General features: G+C 39.7%; 1 protein-coding gene and 1 long non-coding RNA gene across 7 annotated transcripts in view; one reads left to right on the top strand and one right to left on the bottom strand.

The window, feature by feature from the left end:
- The window catches only part of cux1b (cut-like homeobox 1b), an 84,976-nt gene that overhangs the window by 762 nt on the left and 63,665 nt on the right, over nt 1-20,549 (top strand). For 4 of the 5 annotated variants that reach the window (XM_073862739.1, XM_073862738.1, XM_073862736.1 and 1 more), the window contains exon 2: nt 18,658-18,768. The exons of the other annotated variant lie outside the window; for it this stretch is intronic. In XM_073862739.1, coding sequence (XP_073718840.1) covers nt 18,658-18,768 — 111 coding nt within the window. The remainder of the gene's footprint in view (nt 1-18,657; nt 18,769-20,549) is intronic. 5 annotated transcript variants of the gene reach the window in all.
- On the bottom strand, nt 1,573-5,203 carry LOC129455078 (uncharacterized). Of its 2 annotated transcripts, XR_012367724.1 has the most exons (5): nt 5,079-5,203; nt 4,668-4,991; nt 4,505-4,585; nt 4,191-4,413; nt 1,573-4,087 (listed from the first exon to the last, which is right to left on the bottom strand). It is a non-coding gene; the product is annotated as an uncharacterized lncRNA (long non-coding RNA). The 2 variants fall into 2 exon arrangements; XR_012367723.1 differs by having other exon boundaries at nt 4,505-4,991.

Here is a 20,549-nt window from a genome sequence, read left to right on the forward strand (position 1 = left end):
GGTATTCACCTTATTCCGCCACGCCCCTTTTTAATTATTCGCTCTTCCGCATTTTGTCAAGCGACTTCCGCTGCTAATATGGCACAGTGCATTCGGTGGTTAGTTTGGTGGTTAGAAGATTGTTTGTAGTTCACTATAACTTTAGCCAAATGACAAATATCGCTACTGCTGTAAATGTTTTAAATTAGGAGCACGGTTAAAACTTCATACGACGCTCGGATAGTCTTATATTGTCCCATCAATCGTCTCGTGGTTAGACGATATGAAGCGGCCGCGGCAAGTAACCTGGCATATTTAATTACCTCGTCCTGTCAGGAGTTGATGGAGCAGCATTGAAAATTATTAAAAGTATGTCTACCAATATTTACACAGTGATTTCGTCTTTTTTATAGCAAATGTGCACCTTAGCCAGTCCAATAACTATTTCGTTTTTATGTGGTACCATGATAGAATTCATTTGCAAACTTGCCAACAATTATTCCTTCAAATCAGGAGACTTAAATCCTTTGAAGTGGAATCTACAAAGCTCACATATGGTTTAAGAAATTCCTTACAGATAATATATCTGATCACACTGTAAAGGTTTACATAACTGCATGGCAGGTTACATCTGATCACATAGTAAATGTTTAATATAACTGCATGACAGGTAACAGCTGATCTCATTGTAAAGGTTTAATATAAATGCACAACATCTGATCACATTGTAAAGGTTTAATATAATTGCATGACATCTGATCACATTGTAAAGGTTTAATGTAATTGCACAACATCTGATCACATTGTAAAGGTTTAATATAAATGCACAACATCTGATCACACTGTAAATGTTTAATATCACTGCATGACATCTGATCACATATGAAGGTTTAATGTAACTTTACAACAGGTAAAGCAAGACCACCCTGCAATAAATTAAGACACAGCTTTATCGGAGTCATCAGGAGCTGATCCCAAGTGTTTATCTGGAAGCTGTTGGTGTATGTACTGGTAAAGTGCTTGGCGACTGTGTAATGGATGCAATATCAACCCTGTGTAAAGCTGACAAAGATGGTTGTTTCTCAGCAGAGATATGTACATATCTCTGCTGAGAAACATGCCAGCTCAACACATTGCATGCCAGCTCAACACATTGAAGCAGTTTCTCGGACATGGTTTACAGGACTAGGATTTAATTATATTAGGACATTTTAGTTTTTACAAACAAACCCTACAAAAAACAAGACTGGTGTGCATCTTGTGACAAAACAATGCCACTTATATATGTTGAGGTATGTCAGTAAAAGGTGTTTTTAAATTATTGTAGCTCAAATATGCATTTTAGCCTGGGACCAGCATAAGCCCTGTCCAGGAAACCGCACCATTGTTTTCCCATATCAGATGTATGTTGCTTCAGGTTGAGTTGTGATTTTAAAGTGTAGTTGTGGTTAGAGACGGATGGATCCTCCCACTGTGTTTCTGCATCACAGTTTAGGAACATGTTGATCACAGTTGTCCATTGCATCACTACACATCAATGCACCTATGAAAACAATATAACCATAAACATTTTTATGACAGTATTTAAAATAAACTTACATCATGAGAATTAATATATAAATGGCACCCATACTTAAACAGAACAGTGTGTAAGAGAGAGATGCATTAAAAAGAGACAGTAACATTATACACACAACCTTTAACTTCAGTGTTAAATAATACGTCGTTTAATAGGTCATTATCAATATCTGAATGAGAAATGAACTGACATTTTAGCATCTGAAATCTCAGTAACTTGTAGGAATCACGTGAGCTACTGTAAGAATGTAATGTACTATAATATCTCGTTGCACTATCGTAAATATAAAAATATAGGTGGACAATTAAAACCATTCAAATAGTTGCATTTTATAAACTGACGTTACTGATCTTAAGTGTATTTGTGAAACGGACTTCACAAATCTAACTTTAGGCGAACGAGCACAAAGTTAGCTAAGATAGCTTACCTGAAACTGGCCACATTTTCAACACCCGGCGTGGTTTAAAGTTACCGGAACATCGTAGTCGAACCATTACTTGGGATAAGGGTATTCCTCAGTTGGCTTAAAATTGGTAAGAAAGAAACATAAAGGCGCTCGAGTGAGCCTTTTAAGCTTAACGCGTCGCCTTCAGTCACTACCTCAGCTGCTCATCGTCTATGCGGCCGGAAGAACGTTGACAAAATGAGCGAAATGGCGCCGCCCTTGTTGTCGTGAAAAATAAGGTGAATAAATTACCATGGAGATCTATTCTGTGTAGCTAGCCTGCTTCAGACCAGGCTAAATTCCAGGATCTATTTAATCTCATCACTTATGTCAGTCAGCAGTCACCACAAATGGAAACCAATAGTTATTTCACTGCCCAATATACATTGTTATCACATATTTCTAGACCCACTGTCATTTTTTAAATGTTTGTGATTATTAATTTCAATAATTTTGGATAAATTATGATTTTTAGATGATGTTGCTATCATTAGATAATTTACAGTTTCCAATAGACTATAAGGCTATATATAAAATGATAGAACATTAGGGCCACAGAAGAAAAAAAAACAGACAGAGAATGAAGTCGTAATATTGTAACTTGTTGTTTTAGAGGAGGACAGTTGTTACAATAACAGTTTGTGGGGCATTTCGTGGAATTGTACTTTAGTATGGTTTCAGAAACAAGGACATACTTAATCTTTTGGCACATCAGCATCAAATTGTTATAAGTATCAGGACTGTAAAAACAATATGCATCTTTCCACAGAAAGAACCAGCCTCAAATGTATGATTTTGTCCTTTCCTCGGTGTGGCCCTTATACTCTGTCATATAAAATACACATTCCATATAAATATAAAAGCACAAAGTGTAACATTATGTTCCTTTATTGAATAAGGACAAAACAAAGCAGGTAAACCATCAGCTCCTTTCGAAACTGAAGTCACACAGTTAGTGATAGTCCGATATATCGGCCGGCCGATATATCGGCCGATATTTGCGAGTTTTATGTGTATCGGCATCGGCCGATACATGGCTTCCGTGTTCGCCGATTTTTTACGGCATTATTTACAGACAGAGTGCTGGAAGCCGCAAGCAATTGCAGGTCATGTGACTAAAAACAACCAACCTTTCCAGGACAACATCGAAAGCTCGGCCTAACTGAACAAAGCAGGTTTTATTTCTCATCTCTATGGGGCAGTTTCCTGGACAGAGATTAGACTAGTCCTAGACTAAAATAAATGTCTGTCCAAACTAATAACATCTCCTTTTAACAACATGCCATTTTTTACATAATTTTTATAATGTAAATTGAGTGAGCAAAAGCAGTATCGGCTCCAAATATCGTCTCAAGAAAATCGGCCGCCTGTATCGGTCATCGGCTAAGGCTGATGAAACAAAAATCGGTATCGGCATCGGCACTGAAAAATCCATATCGGTCGATCCCTACACACAGTGACTCTACAAGATGGAAAGCACAGAATCAAATCATATTATACAACCAAAGGATAAATACACATTCAAAGGTCTGTATATAACACACCCTGCATGTCTGCACACTGAAATAAATGCAGGACAAATCCATACACATACTAACTGAACAGACAAATTAATGGATGCAGTAGCCTCCCTGCAAGCTTGTATTACAAACAGTAGCCTATACAGCACAAACATCAAAAGAGGCCAAAAAAAAAATATTTGAAAGCACACATACTAACTAAAGTAATTCAACACATATTGGTCCCTCAGCAGCCGACCACTGTTGTCATCAGGGAAGATTTCCGCATTGTCCCAGTCCATGGCTGGCGGCACTCTGGGTGCCCTCTCCTTCCTCAGGCAGGCCACGTTGTGGAGGACACCACAAGCCACAGTATTGTCATATGCCCTCACAGGGCTGACCCTTAATTTGTGAAAGCAGTGAGAGTGTGCCTTCAGGAGGCCAAAGGTCATTTCAACTCTGGGCCTGGTCCTGGCATAGGCATAGTTGTAGGCCTGCTGTGCTTCCTGGGGGTCTGTGAAAGGTGTCAGGAAAAAGGTTGGCAGCCATACCCCCTGTCTGCCAGCAACACACCAGAGAATTCACCTGTCAACACAAAATATCATCATTACTACCTCATAAACACAGTGATATTCTTGACACAGCCATTATGTAAAAAGTGGTTATTAATAGGGGTTGTGTGGCTCACCTTGTGATAGGCACTGATAGATTTCAGAGGTCCGAAAGATTCTGGAGTCATGGACTGAGCCAGGCCATTTTGCCAGTGTTCAATGGAAAATATCAAAAAGTTATGTTCACCTGAACATTAATGCTGTGAAAAGATTTCATATTTACAAAATCTGCCTTATGGGCACCTGAGGGGGCTTTTATCCTTATGTGTGTGCAGTCCAGTGCACCAATGACACTGGGTCCTGTAAAAGAAATGAGATTTTGTGATGGCTCCAAATGATGATGACTCACCATTGTAGACTGAATAGTACTTTCACAAGTTTGACATGATACCTTATGCCTTCTGGAATCCAGAGAGATGGTCTCCTCATCATCATCATCGCCGTTATGTGCTGATGAAATGGGGCCTTGACCCTATCACATTTAATCGGATTCATATTGAAGCTAGTAGACAAGACATGCCAGGCCTATAGTATGCCTTTGATGGAGTACTCACTGGATCAGCATCATCTGGTGCTCGTGCTGGTGGCTTTAACAGTAACACAGTGCTGCCAGACACTGCAAGGCAATAGGCAAACCAAAGTCAGACAGTCCAAATAGATTTAATATGAATGTGATTGTGTCCCATGCAGAGATGGAAGAACATACCTTTTTAAAGCGGGTGGCATCTTGGGAGGGACCTATGCTTGTTTCTTTTCCCCCAGGGATCCCCTCTAACAGGCATGCATTTATTTAGCTCCAAAGCTGGCCTCTGCTGGGGTCAGGTCAGCTTTTGGTGACCCACCACCCGTGGCTTGTCTCTGGGTATTCTTTTTCACTGCTAAAACAGTGCAGACAATGTGTAAGCAGGCACCTTCTGGGTAAAATCTATGCTTGTGCACTATTAAGTATTAGTCAGGGCCCTTACCATTCTGCAGAATGTTCTTGTATTTGATTTTGATCTGTCATATTTAATCTACATCACACACACACCACACACAAGAGAGACTTTCTTTATCACACAAGAACATTCAATGGAGTCACACTGCAAAAAATGACTTACTTTGTAATTTTGTCTTGTTTTCAGTAAAAATATAAAAAAATTCTTAAATTAAGATGCATTTTCTTGATGATCAGCAACATGACCTGGGAAAATAAGGAAAAAAATCAGCCAATGGAATATGAAAATTTGTTTTAAATTAAGTGTTTATGAAAAAGTATATTTCAAGAAAACTTTTAATACATCTTAATTTAAGAATTTTTTGATATTTTAACTGAAAGCAAGACAAACACACGAAGAAAGTCATTTTTTGCAGTGCAATGAGCAAGTGACCTTGGGTCCTTTGAAAGGCGCTTTATAAATTAAATTGATTATTACTAATAGCTCATCTATTTATTCAATTCAATTTTTATTTATTTTTATAAAGCGCTTTTCACAATTGTTTCATTGTTTCAAAGCAGCTTTACATTAATAAAAGCAGAAAAAAAGTAAACGGTGGACAACATAAGAAGCAGAGTACATAATGAGCGTAGTAATAATGTAAGCTTTCATAATAATTTATTGAAGCCTTATCCAGTGTGATGGAGTTACTTTACACAATTTCACTCATACTTGCAGTCCATTTCAATAAAAAATTAACTGTTTCATAATCAGAGTACAATTGCTTTTTTGGAGATGTGAATTAAATATTTTAATTGTAATTATGATGTTTCAGCGGAGCGGTGAGTGTGTAATTGTGCACTACTTACGCATTCAGATGGTCTGCAATACTTTGCCACGCTTTATCTCTTTGCTTTATCACTGTGGCGGTGTTGCCTTTCTTCTTAATTATGTCTTTTACCTCCTCATATGGATTTGCGCCTCTGACGGGGAAAAGAACGCCGCTAGTTGCCATGGTGAATCGGTGAATCTGTGATCGGTGGCGGGGTCTAGTTGAGTGAGCCGTGAGCGTGCACCTATCCAGTATTGGTTTCACCTGGCTTGATGAATCCGTGTCTGGTCATCCTGGCTTGGTCTTTGTGCAACCAATTAAGCCTGGACGCACTTGTTTTGGCTTCATTGAGCTCAGCTCAGTCATTTAGCCTGGATGTCTTAATTCTACTTTTGTGCAACAGGCCCCTGGATTTATACATGAAGGGCATGTGTTTTTTGTTGTTGTACATGAATGTGTAAATTAACATGGACATTAAACTGCTGACTGCTGTATAAAGTGACGTATTATATATACACACCATATTGGACTTAATCAGACCAGATAAACCAGTAGTTTTGATGTCCCTACTGAAAAATCCAGCTAAGACCAGCATAAGCTGGTGAGCTGGTTTTAGCTGCTAATACTGGTGCAGCAAGCTTTGTCACTTTTTAAGATGGTATAGCTGGACTTAGCTGGTCAGGCTGAAAGACCAGCTGATACACCAGCTTGACCAGCTTTGCCAGGCTGGGAGGACCAGCTTAGACCAGCTACTGCCAACTTAAATCAGCTAAACCAGCTACCAGCTTATGCTGGTCTTTGCTGGATTTTTCAGTAGGGGTCTTATGGTTAGTCTAGTTTACTTTGAGAGTAATCTGGAGTTGGCTTGAGTCAGGGGCGGATCTAGAAAAATTATTTATGGGGTGGCATGAGAACTACGAGGGGTGGCAATGAAGTAAGCATCCTTGCATGGTTGTCGTGGATACAAGAAATTATATACTATATTCGGTGTATAAACCGAACCCTTAAATTTTTATAACATAAAAGTTCCTATAAAAGTTCCTATAAGTACCCAAGCACCTACCTTTGCATCTCTACTGTAGCACCCTTTGTCTTAAAACTAAGTTAATACATACGTCTTACCAATATCTAAAAACACTGTCTGTTACCATGATGAACAAGGTTTAACATAATGGTATAAAGACTGTTATATAAATAAAATAGGTTTGCCTAGTTTATATTAAAGGCGGAGTCCATGATGTTTGAAAGCCAATGTTGATATTTTAAATCACCTAAACAAACACGCCCCTACACCAATAGAATCTGGACCTTCTGTTGATAGACCCGCCCCACACATACGCAACCCGGCATTTGATTTGATTTGATTGGCTATAAGTGTGTTTTGGTAGTAGGCCGTCTCCTTTTCCAGCGCGTTTTTCAAACATCGTGGACTCCGCCTTTAATGTAAAACATATTTGAAAGGCACACATCTCTTTCTCTCATAACCCTCTTCTTTAATCCTTTCACATCACTTCATAATGGATTTCTGTCTTTTCACTTCTTTTTAGCGCTTTACTATCTAATGTTTTTTTCTTTCATGACTTAATCTACTCCTCTCCCTTCCACAACATATTTTTCTGTTTTATTTGTACCTTCCACTCCCATAGTATTTGATTTTTCTATTCTTTTTGGTTAAAAAAATGGATATCAGCCTTTCTTTTCATAGTGTCTTGGAAAATGCAGCATGAAGTTGTCTTTCAAGCTTTCTAAACATACAACATTGAATAGTTTTGTCTCCTTAATGAAGACAAACAAAAACATTAGGTTATATCATAACAAGCGATTTCATATATGTACGTATGGAATATTTTGATTGCTGCAGTAGCTAACAAGACATAAAGGGGGGCTAACTCTAGAAAGAACTGCTTCAAAGATATTTACTGCTTACACAAACCTGCAGTTCAGTTGTTTTAACTACCAAGCAACTACCTCAGGCAATATTAAACAATCAACAGTTTAATTTTTGTATTTTTATATTGATGCTACATTTATCTGTAAAATATGACCGTATTCAGTACTCTGATTTGCTGATGTGATGCTCAACTTAATCACTTAAAGACAGTAAAGAGAAACCACTAATTTTTTGGCAGCATGTGATGATGTGAGGGGCTTCATTAGATCAGAATTACTTGCTACAGACATGAAGAGACTCTTTCTTCATGGGCATAAGCACGTTCATAAACATTCTTGCCTTTCACCTCAACGATGGAAAAGTAACGTTTGTGCTTTTTATACTTTGTGCTTGCATCCGCTACCTGTGTTTTGAGATCGTTGTACTTGCCATCGATCTGTTGTTGCGGGTTTGTGCGACTCGGAACGGAGAACCGGGCTGCATGTGAGTGCCTTGGATGGGGTGATGCAACTTTTCACTGCAGTTTCCAAAAGTCTCCAATCACGGCAGAAAAGATCACTAGATTTGTCCTAGTTGCTTTTTTAATAAAATCGCTAAAGGGGTCTAAAAAGGTTTTTAATGTAGCGACAAAGTCACCAAGTTGGCAAGACTGCGCTGACTTATTTTACATTATACAACAGTTCTTTCTGGTTCTCGAATCTGATTGGCTAAGAGGCGTGCAATAATCTACTGATAACGGCACAGTAACCGCTTCACATTTCGTATCATTCCGCCACCTAGTGAATGGAGGTTCTCTAAACAGGCTCATATCTGAATGGAAAAACTGCCCACTCACGGACACACACAAACACGCTGTTTTGAATCACTCTCCGCCTGTCTCGTTAGTTCACTAGCTCGTGAATCAGTGTGTGAATCCCAATTGGAAGTTATTATTCCGTCAAAGATCAGTGCTCTTGGATGTTACGTTAAACTTAATGGAAGTTATGTCTTGTCACATCGTGTAGACGATTAACACTTGGAAAAGAGGTAGGGCTGGGTATTGTTAGGAATTTCACAATTCGATTAGTTTTCGATTCTTGAGGCTTCGATTCAATTTGATTCGATTCAATTCGATATTGATTTACTTGCTTCGATATCGATTCAATAATAAGTAAATACACAAGCAATTAGGTACCTGAGTATATTTTTAAATAATGTGTGTAGTATTACTAATGTTTGGTCACGTTGATGGTGCAGGCTTGAAAGAAGTGCTACTGTTTGCCATCTTTGATCTTTCTTTTTTGATAAAGCACGTCTTGTACAATGCTGAACGCTCTCACTAGAGTTTTGCCCACAGCGCCGCCACTGGCCGGGGGGCTGAATCGATTCATAGGATTTGATGAATCGATATTGATTTGAGAAACAAATAATTGCAATGCATTGATGAATCGATATTTTTACCCAGGCCTAGAAAGAGGAATGTAAACTATTTTTTTTCTGGAGCTATATCTCTTCTCAGAACGCGAAAACACAGTGGAACTGCAGGTAAGCACCGCAGCTTTTAAATGTGGACATTGATCATTTACTTTTGTGACGTGACTATTAAAACATGTTATGAGATATCGCCACTGATATATTTATAAGCAGCATGCAAAAACATATCTCTGACACTTATATAAAAACGTTTTATATAGTACTGACAAGAACAAAGTTTAATAATAATCGAGTGCTCGTATCGCGTTAAGAGTAAATGGGAAAGCAATAGCAACGTTATACAAGTAAGTTATAGTTTTATTAACTTTTACCTCGCGCCAAAACAATAACAACACAAAAGACACTAAATATGAATAAAAAAACAAGTAATAGTTTGATCATGACACCAAATACTGCTGATTTGATCTCATTTTGACGATCAAAAACAAACAAGGCTAACATGAGAGCCAGGAAATCCCTGTCAGAGATGTAGCCCAGAGAGGGCGGTGGTCAGCGGGGCGAGTGAACGCTGTCGTCCGCTCGTACCGAATTTCACTAAGCAAGCGTTCAAACAGGTGCTATCTTTACTAATCGACTGCAGATTTAAATATAATACATAATATACATTCTCGACTGAACTAATCTTAAAACTACACTTTGTGACCAAGAAACGGTAATATAAAGAAACGGCTTTTCCGTCCATTGAGTTGTTATGAGATTCAAAGCAACCGAAAGTGTTACCTGTCATTCTGGCCGCCCTCAAATCCGTGGCGGAAGAAGTAGTTCTCAAACAAAGAGCCTTTTAAAATAACTCTGTTGTTGTTTTCTAGTTTTCGTTTTTCAAACGTGTTCCATCGAACTGTTGTATAAAAGCAATATCGCTCTCGGAGTCGTGTGATATAGCTCTATATCATCACAGCTGTGATTGCCTCTGGCCTAATCACAGCCTTGATGATATAGAGCTATATCACACTCCTACTCGAGCGTTAATTGCTTAACTGTAAAAGACTTTCTGCTCGGACTGACTGTTCGTGCTTGTGTGAACTATGCTGCTTCTGTTTGGCTAACGATGGAAATTAAGCCAATCATCATCAGCTATGTGGTTGTCCCACCCCCTCTAAGACACACACACCAATAATGATCAGATATGTGTCTCCCACCTCTAAACACATGCAGAGAAAAACTACATTGCCTTTCTGGTTAGAAGAGCCTACTCGGGTATTATATATATTAGGATACCAGCGCTGCGGTGGCATATGGGGTGGCAATGCTTTTATTTAGGGTGGCGACTGCCACCCCGGTAGATCCGCCCCTGGCTCGAGTCAAGATTCGATGCCATGTTTTTGAACATTTACTACCAAGACAGGACTTACCCTGTGTCTCAATTCGTTCCCTAGCTCCCAAGGTTGTGAACTTGTGAATCAGTATAGTAAGGGCTCACTTGCCCATACGATAACAACAGAATAAGTCTTGATAGACAGAATCTTGAGTTATTAATTTTATAGACTATTGAAGCTATAGTATGCATTGTATTTTGTATTTATGCATACATTACATTAAAAATAGGCAGTATGTAAAATGAACAGGTATAAATATATGCACAAACCTACAGACAGGATAAATACCTGTATATGAGAGACGGAGCTCTAGATATAGATATTATGACGGGTGCTATGATGTAATGAAGTCTGTTTTAAGGTCTTGAGGCTCTTTACTTTCTATTACACATTAACATTTGCGCCTCTTTCTCGTCTTTCTGATTAGAGATGTTTGTACTATAAGCAAATTAGGTGTCAAACTACATCGCTCCAGCAGCGCACGTGTCACTGATATAAACGTGAGTTTTGTCTTAGCTTGCTTAAAGTTCAGAAAACTTTACAACTATTAGCATTTTGTGCAAGAAGAACTCTTTTATTTGGTGACCCGTTGCGCGCACCTCAAGAAACCTCTGCCCATCAGAGACCAGCTGCATGAGCACAGAGGGAGAGAGAGAGAGAGATTCGCTGCCAGACCCGTGGTGGATTCACTGGTGCTTATTATAAAAATAAGACAAATAACTCGTTCATTTGTTATGAGTGGATTATTTTACATATAGATCGCAGCTTTGAGTGTTTCTAGAGTTTTCAAAACAACCGCTTGCTTAACGTTATTGATCGCTATGTTCATTTTTTTTTATGTCCTTCCACCTCGTGCGCGTGAATTCAATGAAGAGCCAAGTTTAAGTTATTAATTATTAAATCGATCCTCTGAGCTACGGTTCGATCTTAAAAAGAAATTAACATGAAAATCGATTCAGAATCGGTAAATTGATTTTTTTCAACACAGCCCTACCCAAATTACCATTACACATGCAACATAATGACAGTGTGTGGCCTTTGTTGACTCTTCTCGTAGCCTAGTTGGAGAGAGCATTGGAGGAGTTGCATAAAGGTTTTTTTCTTGGTCTTTTTTATTAATGGGTCTATTTGTGTAGTTATTCAATTCAATTCAATTCAATTTTATTTATATAGCGCTTTTCACAATACTTAATTGTTTTAAAGCAGCTTTACATTAATAGAAGCAGTAAAAGCACAGAAAAATGACAGATAGCATAACATAATACACGATAGCATAAGCAGTCAAATTTGCTGCAGCTATGACTCGACATTATAAGCGAGCGTATTACTAATGTAACGTCTAGAAGAGGAAGCTAAGTTAAGCCCAAGAAGGCTGCCTCCCCGGGGTAAAAAAAAACCCTAGGAGAAAAAAAACCTCGGGCTGTTTAGCCGAGGAAATAAAGTCCTAGGGGGGAAAAACCCTTGGGAGATATATGTATATACACACATATAAACGGATAAGGAGATTAAGCGGAGATTAAGCTGGTTCTGTTGGTGATCGTTGGTCAGGCATCAGCTGGGCATCACGTTGAAGGACGACCAGTAGATCAGAGGTGTGCCGACTTTCACATCTACCTGAACTGGGTCTGTTTGTCCCATTCTCCTCGGGGTCGAGGACGAGACAGGGAGAGAAAAACAAAATCTTATTAGCGTAGGGGCCGTTCACATGTAATGCAAGTGTCACACAGTGATGTGGTTTAATCAGCTTAGTTTCAGACATACTAACTATTGCGGCATAATTATATTATCCACAGTTGAGGATTTTGCAAATTGGGGGCCCACTGCGACGGTATATATGGTAACTAAGGGTCACCTTTCGGTCTTTAAGAAAAAATGAAACCTGTTGACCCGTTTGACTAAGGCCTGTAACCTCACTGTCGTCGTTAATGCAGGTTCAGTGGCAAACGGGTCTGTATGGCATACTATTCGCAAGACACACGAAAGCGCCAAAATCACAACCCAACCATACGTGCCAACCCGTTGGACTAAGGCTGAAGGCCCCACTGTCGTCGTTAATGCAGGTTCAGTGGCAAATGGGTCTGTATGGCATCCTATTCACAAGACACACGAAAGTTCCAAAATCGCAACTCGACCATAAGATAAGATAAGGTTTTTATTTATTTATTTGGTTGGTCTGTGTTATGACCGCGAGTGCTTTGTTCCATACAAATAACTATTTCGAGTTAAGTACCTTTACTAAACAAATTATGCGAATGCTTTGTTGAAGAGAAAAGTTTTAAGTCTAGATTTAAAATGATCGACTGTGGCTGATTCTTGGACATCGGTTGGTAAATCATTCCAGAGCTTAGGGAGCTAAGTAGGAAAAGGATCTTCCACTTTAAGACACTTTTGATAGTCTAGGGATAATCAATAGACCAGAATTTTGCGACCGTAGTGTGCGTGATGGATTGTATTCTGTGTTTCGCTGGGATGTGAGGAGATGTAAAGCTGGGTATCATCCGCATAGCAGTGAAAACTTATGTTATGTTTCCTGATAATGTCTCCTAGGGGTAACATGTATAAAGAGAACAGGATAGGACCTAAATCCGATCCCTGCGGTACACCGTATTTAACCAGGGAGTGATATGACTCTTCCTCGTTTACATAAACAAAGTGATAGCGATTGGTTAGATACGACCTAAACCAGGCTAGCGCCTGACCACTGATACCAACATAGTTTTCTAGTTTATTGAGTAAGATTGTGTGATCTATTGTGTCAAAGGCTGCACTAAGGTCTAATCATATAAGAATTGAGATTTCACCACGATCGGATGTTAATAGGAGGTCATTTGTAACTCTAAGCAACGCTGTCTCTGTGCTATGGTGGGGCCTAAATCCTGATTGGAACTTTTCATATGTACTATTATTTGTCAAGAATGTGCGTAACTGGCTTGCCACTACCTTTTCTAATATTTTCGAAATAAAAGGGAGATATGAGATTAGACCAAAGTTATTAAGCTCTCCCTGATCAAGCTGTGGTTTTTTAATCAGCGGTTTAATAACTGCTAGTTTGAAAGCTTTTGGAACGTATCCTATTTCTAGCGAAAGATATTTAGAACCGGGGTTGACACTACATAAGGGGTTTTCACACTGCGCTTAACCCTGGGTTATCTTCATTCTAAACCCCGCTTTTAACCCTGGGTTAAGGAGCGTTTCACACCTGTAATTTGAAAGCGGTGTTAGCAACGCTTTTTACCCAGGGTTATGAAACCCTGCTCTGGAGCAGGGTTAGCACCGCATTTGTGGTGTTAACCCTGCATTGTGGTGCCAAACGCATGCAGTGTGAAACGAAGCAGGGTTAGAATGTTATGACCCTAATTAAACACAGCTGAAGTAGCTAATCAAGGCTTGATAATTACAGACAGATGTGTTGAAACTGGGTTGGAGACTCCTGACCCAGGGTTTAGGAATGCACAGTGTGAAACATCAAATTATGAATACCCAGGGTTATCTCTTAACCCCTGGTTAAGTTTGAACAGTGTGAGAGGCATTGATTGTACATCACCTTTAAGCGTTAATTGTATCTTTCAGCACAGTTACATATGTGACCCATTCTGTCTAAATGAGTGGGAGGTTTTCAGAAAAAAATAAGTAACCTACATTAATCCCTCGTCTAACGATTCTACTCTATTATTTAAACATCTAATACGTTTTCTGAGAGTGAAATGATTAATACTAAGATGCGTGTCATGTCTGACATCTTGGTTTCGGTTTAAAAACATGCAGGAATTTGAAAATAAAATGCAGGACTTGCTTGATGTTTAAAGAGTTAATAAGAGAGATAAATTCGGGACTGATTTATGTTAAAATCATAAATCAGTCCCGACTGATTTATGTTAAAATCCTTATGCATCTTTTTGGGTTTCCACATGAATATTAAAATCACCAACGATAAGAGCTTTATCTACAGTGACTACAAGCTCAGACAGGAAATCTGCTATTTCTTTAAGGAAATCTGCATGGTGGCCCGGAGGTCTATAGATTGTAGCTAAGGCAAAAGAGAGCTGTTTGTGGTTACGATCAGTTATTTCCATATTTAACAACATTAGTTCAAATGATTTAAATTTTAGTTCAGATTTTTGGTTTACTTTAAAAATTTTGTTGTATATTGTAGCTACACCATCCCCTCTCCCCTTTAATCGAGGTTCGTGTTTATAATAATAGTCTTGTGGGGTGGATTCGTTTAAACTAATGTAGTCGTCTGCTTTAAGCCAGGTTTCTGTTAAACAGAGTGCATCTAAGTTTTGGTCTGTAATTATTTCATTGACAATAGGTTCTTTATTGGTAAGCGATCTAATGTTAAGAAGGCCGAATTTTAACATTCGAGGTTCATCTGTTAATGTATTGTTTTCTAATTTTATATTAATCAGATTTGTACCAGATGTGGCAAGCGGTGCTCTGTATTTATTTGTTCGGGGAACAGATAGAGTTGAAATGTGTTGATATTCTGGTAAGATTGACTCGAAGTGCTGGGATATAAGTGATCTTGACATATCACGGCAGCTAACAGACAGACGGTTAAGCCTATCCGTCTGTTTCCTGACCTGTACCCTGGATAGTCAGACTGTATTAGAAGTAAGACTATTGGTCAGATTTATAGAGAGAATCGCCCTTCTTTCCTGAGACGGATGGAGGCCATCTCTCTTTAGCAGGTCAGGTCTCCCCCGGAAATGCTTCCAATTGTCTATAAACCCTACGTTATGCTGAGGGCACCATTTTGACATCCAGTCATGAAGAGACAATAATCTACTGTAAGTTTCATCCCCCCGTTAGGCGGGGAGGGGACCAGAGCATATTACATTGTCTGACATTGTTTTAGCAATTTCACATATCTCTTTAATATTATCTTTGGTGATTTCCGACTGGCGGTGTCTGGTGTCATTCGTGCCGGTGTGAATAATAATTTTAGAAAACTTACGCTTAGCATTAGCCAGCACTTTAAGTTTTGATCTAATGTCTGAAGACCTGGCTCCCGGTATACAATCGTCGACTATGGTGGCTGGTGCCTCAATGTTCGCGTTCCTAAGTATCGAATCTCCAATAACCAAGGCACTTTTAACAGACGTCTCAGTCGGTGTATTGCTTATCGAACCTGTTAGAAATTACCAGGGGGGTCTTGGGTGGGCACCGGATACGACTGTGCCGCCTGACAGTCACCCAGTTAGTCGGCCGCCTTGACTCAGATGCCGGAACCGAGCTATGTGTATTACGTTTAACACTAGGCGCACCCGAAACAGTGTTTGTAGCATTAGCGGTATTAGCGTTTGTAGCATTAGCGGTATAAGCGTTTGTAGCATTAGCGGTATTAGCGTTTGTAGCATTAGCGGTATTACTGTCATCAACTAGCGTTTGGATGCGCGCTTCTAGTTCTGCAATCTTCTCCGTCAGCCTTACTACTTCAATACACTTAGCACAAGTAAACCCCTCTATGCTGATGGAAGAAGCTAAACTGTACATGTGGCAAGTAATGCAGGTTACAATAGCAAGCGGAGTCTTACCGCTTTTCGTGTTGGGTGATGGCATCTTCGGTCACCTGGACGAGGTCCGTGAAGCTACATCGCGAGGGAAGCTCGCTCGCAGCACGCCCCGATCGCCTGCGGACGTCTGTAGCCAGGGTGATGTGAGGCACGCTGAATCTGCAAAGGCCGGGCAGCAGCTCCTCCACGGCTTCCCGATCGCTTTCATTCTGGGCGATGGCGTCTCCGTTCCCTCGAGCGCGGTCCGTGAAGCTGCACCGCGTAGGGTGTTCGCTTTTTGCACGCCTCGGTCACTTGTGGACGTCTGGAGCCTGGGTGAACTGGGCACTGGTGCTGATGGTAGGCTACATGAATGGCAACACAAAGCGCACTTTAGCTTGTTTCATTAGCCCATTCATGATGCTGTTGTGATGTTGAGAGAGTTACGAGATAAAAAATAAAGCACTTTAAAGGCAGAGTCCACGATGTTTGAAAAACGCTTTGGAAAAGGAGACGGGCCGACTACCAAAACACACTTATAGCCAATCAGCAGTAAGGAGCGTGTCTACTAACCGACATCCATTTTGCGTTGTTTTTTTCACCAAACTATATTAGTAATGCGTGGTTGTATTAATGATGGTGCACGTGCATGCCTAATTGTGGGAGGATAACAGGACGATTCAATTCTTTACCGAGAACTGTTTCACCCCTAGTAAAAAAAATAACTATGTCGTCACAGTATATTGGATGTCTTTGTAAGCATATCTTATTTTTAAAGGAAAACATATTTTTTCCATTGTTCACTGTGGAACAATTTAAGCCCACGTTATGTAATGCAATGAGGAATCCCTCTAATTACAAACTTTTAAGGATGCACCGAAAGGAAAATTCTTGCCTGAAGCCAAATATAGTGAAACACTCCGCGAATACTGAACAACCAAATATGTTTTGTCCCCCAATTATTTAGCAATTTTTTTCACCATTGGATAAGTTACATTTTCAGTGTGCTTTTACTATATTTATTTCACATGATTTAACAATGAATTTGTTACAGTTGAAAGAAAAAGTATGTGAACCCTTTGGGCTTACTTGGATTTCTTCATAAATTGGTCATAAAATGTGTTCTGATCTTCATCTAAGTCACAACAATAGAGAAACACAGTCTGCTTAAACTAATACCGCACAAGCATTATACGTTTTCATGTTTTTATTAAACACAACATTTAAACATTCATAGTGCAGGGTGGAAAAAGTGTGTGAACCTTTGGGTTTAATAACTGGTTGACCCTCCTTTGGCAGCAATAACCTCAACCAAATGTTTCCTATAGTTGCAGATCAGACCTGCACAACGGTTTCAGGAGAAATTTTGGACCATTCCTCTTTACAAAAGTGTTTCAGTTCAGCAATATTCTTGGGATGTCTTGTGTGAATCGCTCTCTTGAGTTCATGCCACAGCATCTCAATCGGGTTGAGGGCAGGACTCTGCTTCAGTTAAGCTTCAGTTGGCGGACAGTTTTCCTGCAAAATGTCTTGATAAACTTTGGAATTCATTTTTCCATCGATGACAGTAATCCGTCCAGGGCCTGAGGCAGCAAAGCAGCCCCAAACCATGATGCCCCCTCCACCATATTTCACAGTTGGGATGAGGTTTTGATGTTGGTGTGCTGTGCCTTTTGTTCTCCACACATAGCGTTGTGTGTTCTTTCCAAACAACTCAATTTTGGTTTCATCTGTCCACAGAATGTTTTGCCCGTATTGCTGTGGAACATCCAGGTGCTCTTTTGCAAACTTCAAACGTGCTGCAATGTTTTTTTTGGGGCAGCAGTGGCTTCCTCCATGGTGTCCTCCCATAAAGTCCCTTCTTGTTTAATGTTTTACTTATTGTAGATTTGTCAACAAAAATGTTAGCATGTGCCAGAGATTTCTGTAAGTCTTTAGCTGACACTCTATGATTCTTCTTCACCTCATTGAGCATTCTGCGCTGTGCTCTTGCAGACATCTTTACAGGATGACCACGCCTAAGGAGTGTAGCAACAGTGCTTAACTTTCTCCATTTGTAGACAATCTGTCTTACCGTGGACACATGGACATCAAGGCTTTTAGAGATACTTTTGTAGCCCTTTCCAGCTTTATGTAAGTCAACAATTCTTGATCGTAGGTCTTCTGAGAGCTCTTTGTGCGAGGCATGGTTCACATCAGACAATGCTTCTTCAGAACAGCAAACTCAAAACTGGTGTGTGTTTTTTATTGGACAGGGCAGCTTTAATCAACACATCCAATCTCATCACATTGATTGGACCCCAGGTTGGCTGACTCCTGGCTCCAATTAGCTCTTGGAGAAGTCATTAGCCTAGGGTTTCACATACTTTTTCCACCCTGCACTATGAATGTTTACATGTTGTGTTCAATAAAAACATGAAAACGTATAATGTTTCTGCGGTATTAGTTTAAGCAGACTGTGTTTCTCTATCGTTGTGACCCAGATGAAGATCAGAACACATTTCATGACCAATTCATGAAGAAATCCAAGCAAGCCCAAATGGTTCACATACTTTTTCTTTCAACTGTATTTAACATTCAACATATACATTATATTGCTTTTTCTTCTGTTCTCCTTCAGAGAGAGTTAGACAGCACTGCCACACTATTGGCCAGCAGACAGGATGACAGTGAACAGTCCAGGAAGAACCTCGTCGAGCAGAGCCGGCAGTTTAAAAAGAGCTCACCAGAGGTACTGTTGACCTTTATGAGAGAGAGAGAGAGAGAGAGGTGGGGGACTCGAGTCACATGACTTGACTCGACTCTTACTCAAGTCACAATTTTCAGGACTTGCTTGATTAAAGTATGAAAATGACTTGACTTCACTTTGATTTGAAAACAAGTTACTTGAGACTTGACTTGAAGTGGCAGACTCGACAATGACTTGAACTTATAATAAACAAACAGCAATAAAATCCATTAAAATTAAAAATATTGTGACGTCAGCACCAGTAATCGGCTTCAAATTCAAACCGCGCCAGACATGGCAAACAGTAGCGTTAGTCGAGCTCCACAAATAATCTCGTTTGGCTATAAAGACTTTGAACTGGACTGGCCAATAAAAAAAGATTTTCCAGATGCAAAATATGCAAACGCAAGAATATCCGACTGGACAACCACAACGTAAAGAACGAGAAGGAAAGGTAAGAAAGTAATCTCTTATAGTCCGTTTCACTCTAATCTAACAATTACTAGTGTAATAAATAAATATTTTCTGTTTGTCATAATTTGGCCTTGGTTGCATATTATGCTTTTTCTTATTAAAAATGTGAAAATTATCATTACTGATACGTCTCGTAAATATGTATTGAGGAATTTGGCTATAGCAATGGCGTAGCCTGAATTTTTATGTTGATGGGCATCTTAAAATTAGCAGGCTGTTCTATATTACATGTAACGTAGGCCAGTGGTTCTCAACTCCAGTCCTCGGGACCCGCTGCTCTGCACATTTTGGATGTCTCTCATATCTGACACACTCAGTTCAGTTCATGGAATCTATCTTAACGAGCTGATGATCTGAATCAGTTGTGTTAAGTAAGGGAGACATGCACAATATGCAGAGCAGTGGGTCCCGAGGACTGGAGTTGAGAACCACTGACTTAGCCTATAATGTCTGTATTAAATGTGCACATTTTCAAGTGTTTGTGTCGACTGCGTGTGGAAAATAAAAAGCATTGCGCTTGCAGTTGATCCATGGTCACGAGTCATGACCCACGGTTCGGCTCGCATGAGATTTGATTTGCGGTTTGACATGCAAATTTAAATGGGGAAAGTTTATCTTTGGCAAATGTTTCAAAGGCTTGCATATGTTAACATTCAAGTGATTTTAAACAATTTAACTGCAAAAAGGCTCTAAAGTGAGCAGCTTTCTGTAACTCCGGGCAGTTACAGAAAGTTATGTGCGGTTGACTTGTTTCTGTGGAGTTCTAAGTTATAACTTAGAAAGCTATGGAGTTTCTAAGTTATGTTTCTATGGAGTTCCAAACAGTTCTAAAATATGACTTTGCAACACTTTCGTGTCACTGAACGTGACGTTTGGGTCTGCCCAACACGATATAGCAGAAAGCACTATACACATTTAATTACAATAGTATCGGGCAGATATCGGTATCGGGACATCTCTAATTGTAGCCCAGTTTTTGCTGAATGCAGTGTTATGAGACAACTGAAAAAAGACCAAATGTAGGGCTGGGAGATAAATCGATTTTATCGATTAACTCGAATGTGTAGTTTAACATCGATTTGTTTGAATTAAATCGGTTTCCTCTTTAACATCCGCCAAAACTCCCCTCTGGGCTCCCGTAGTTCCGAGTGGGCTCAGCCCTCCCCCACGCGTTTGCCATAGAGATATACAAACAACATGGCAGCGAGCATGGAAGAACGCGTTCCCAAGAAAGGCACAGTGTCATCTGTTATTTGGAATTGGTTCGGTTTTGCAGCGTCAGACACAAAACAAACAACACCTCTCTGCAA

Source organism: Misgurnus anguillicaudatus, chromosome 24 (assembly GCF_027580225.2).
Source record: "Misgurnus anguillicaudatus chromosome 24, ASM2758022v2, whole genome shotgun sequence".
NCBI classification, from domain to species: Eukaryota; Metazoa; Chordata; class Actinopteri; order Cypriniformes; family Cobitidae; genus Misgurnus; species Misgurnus anguillicaudatus.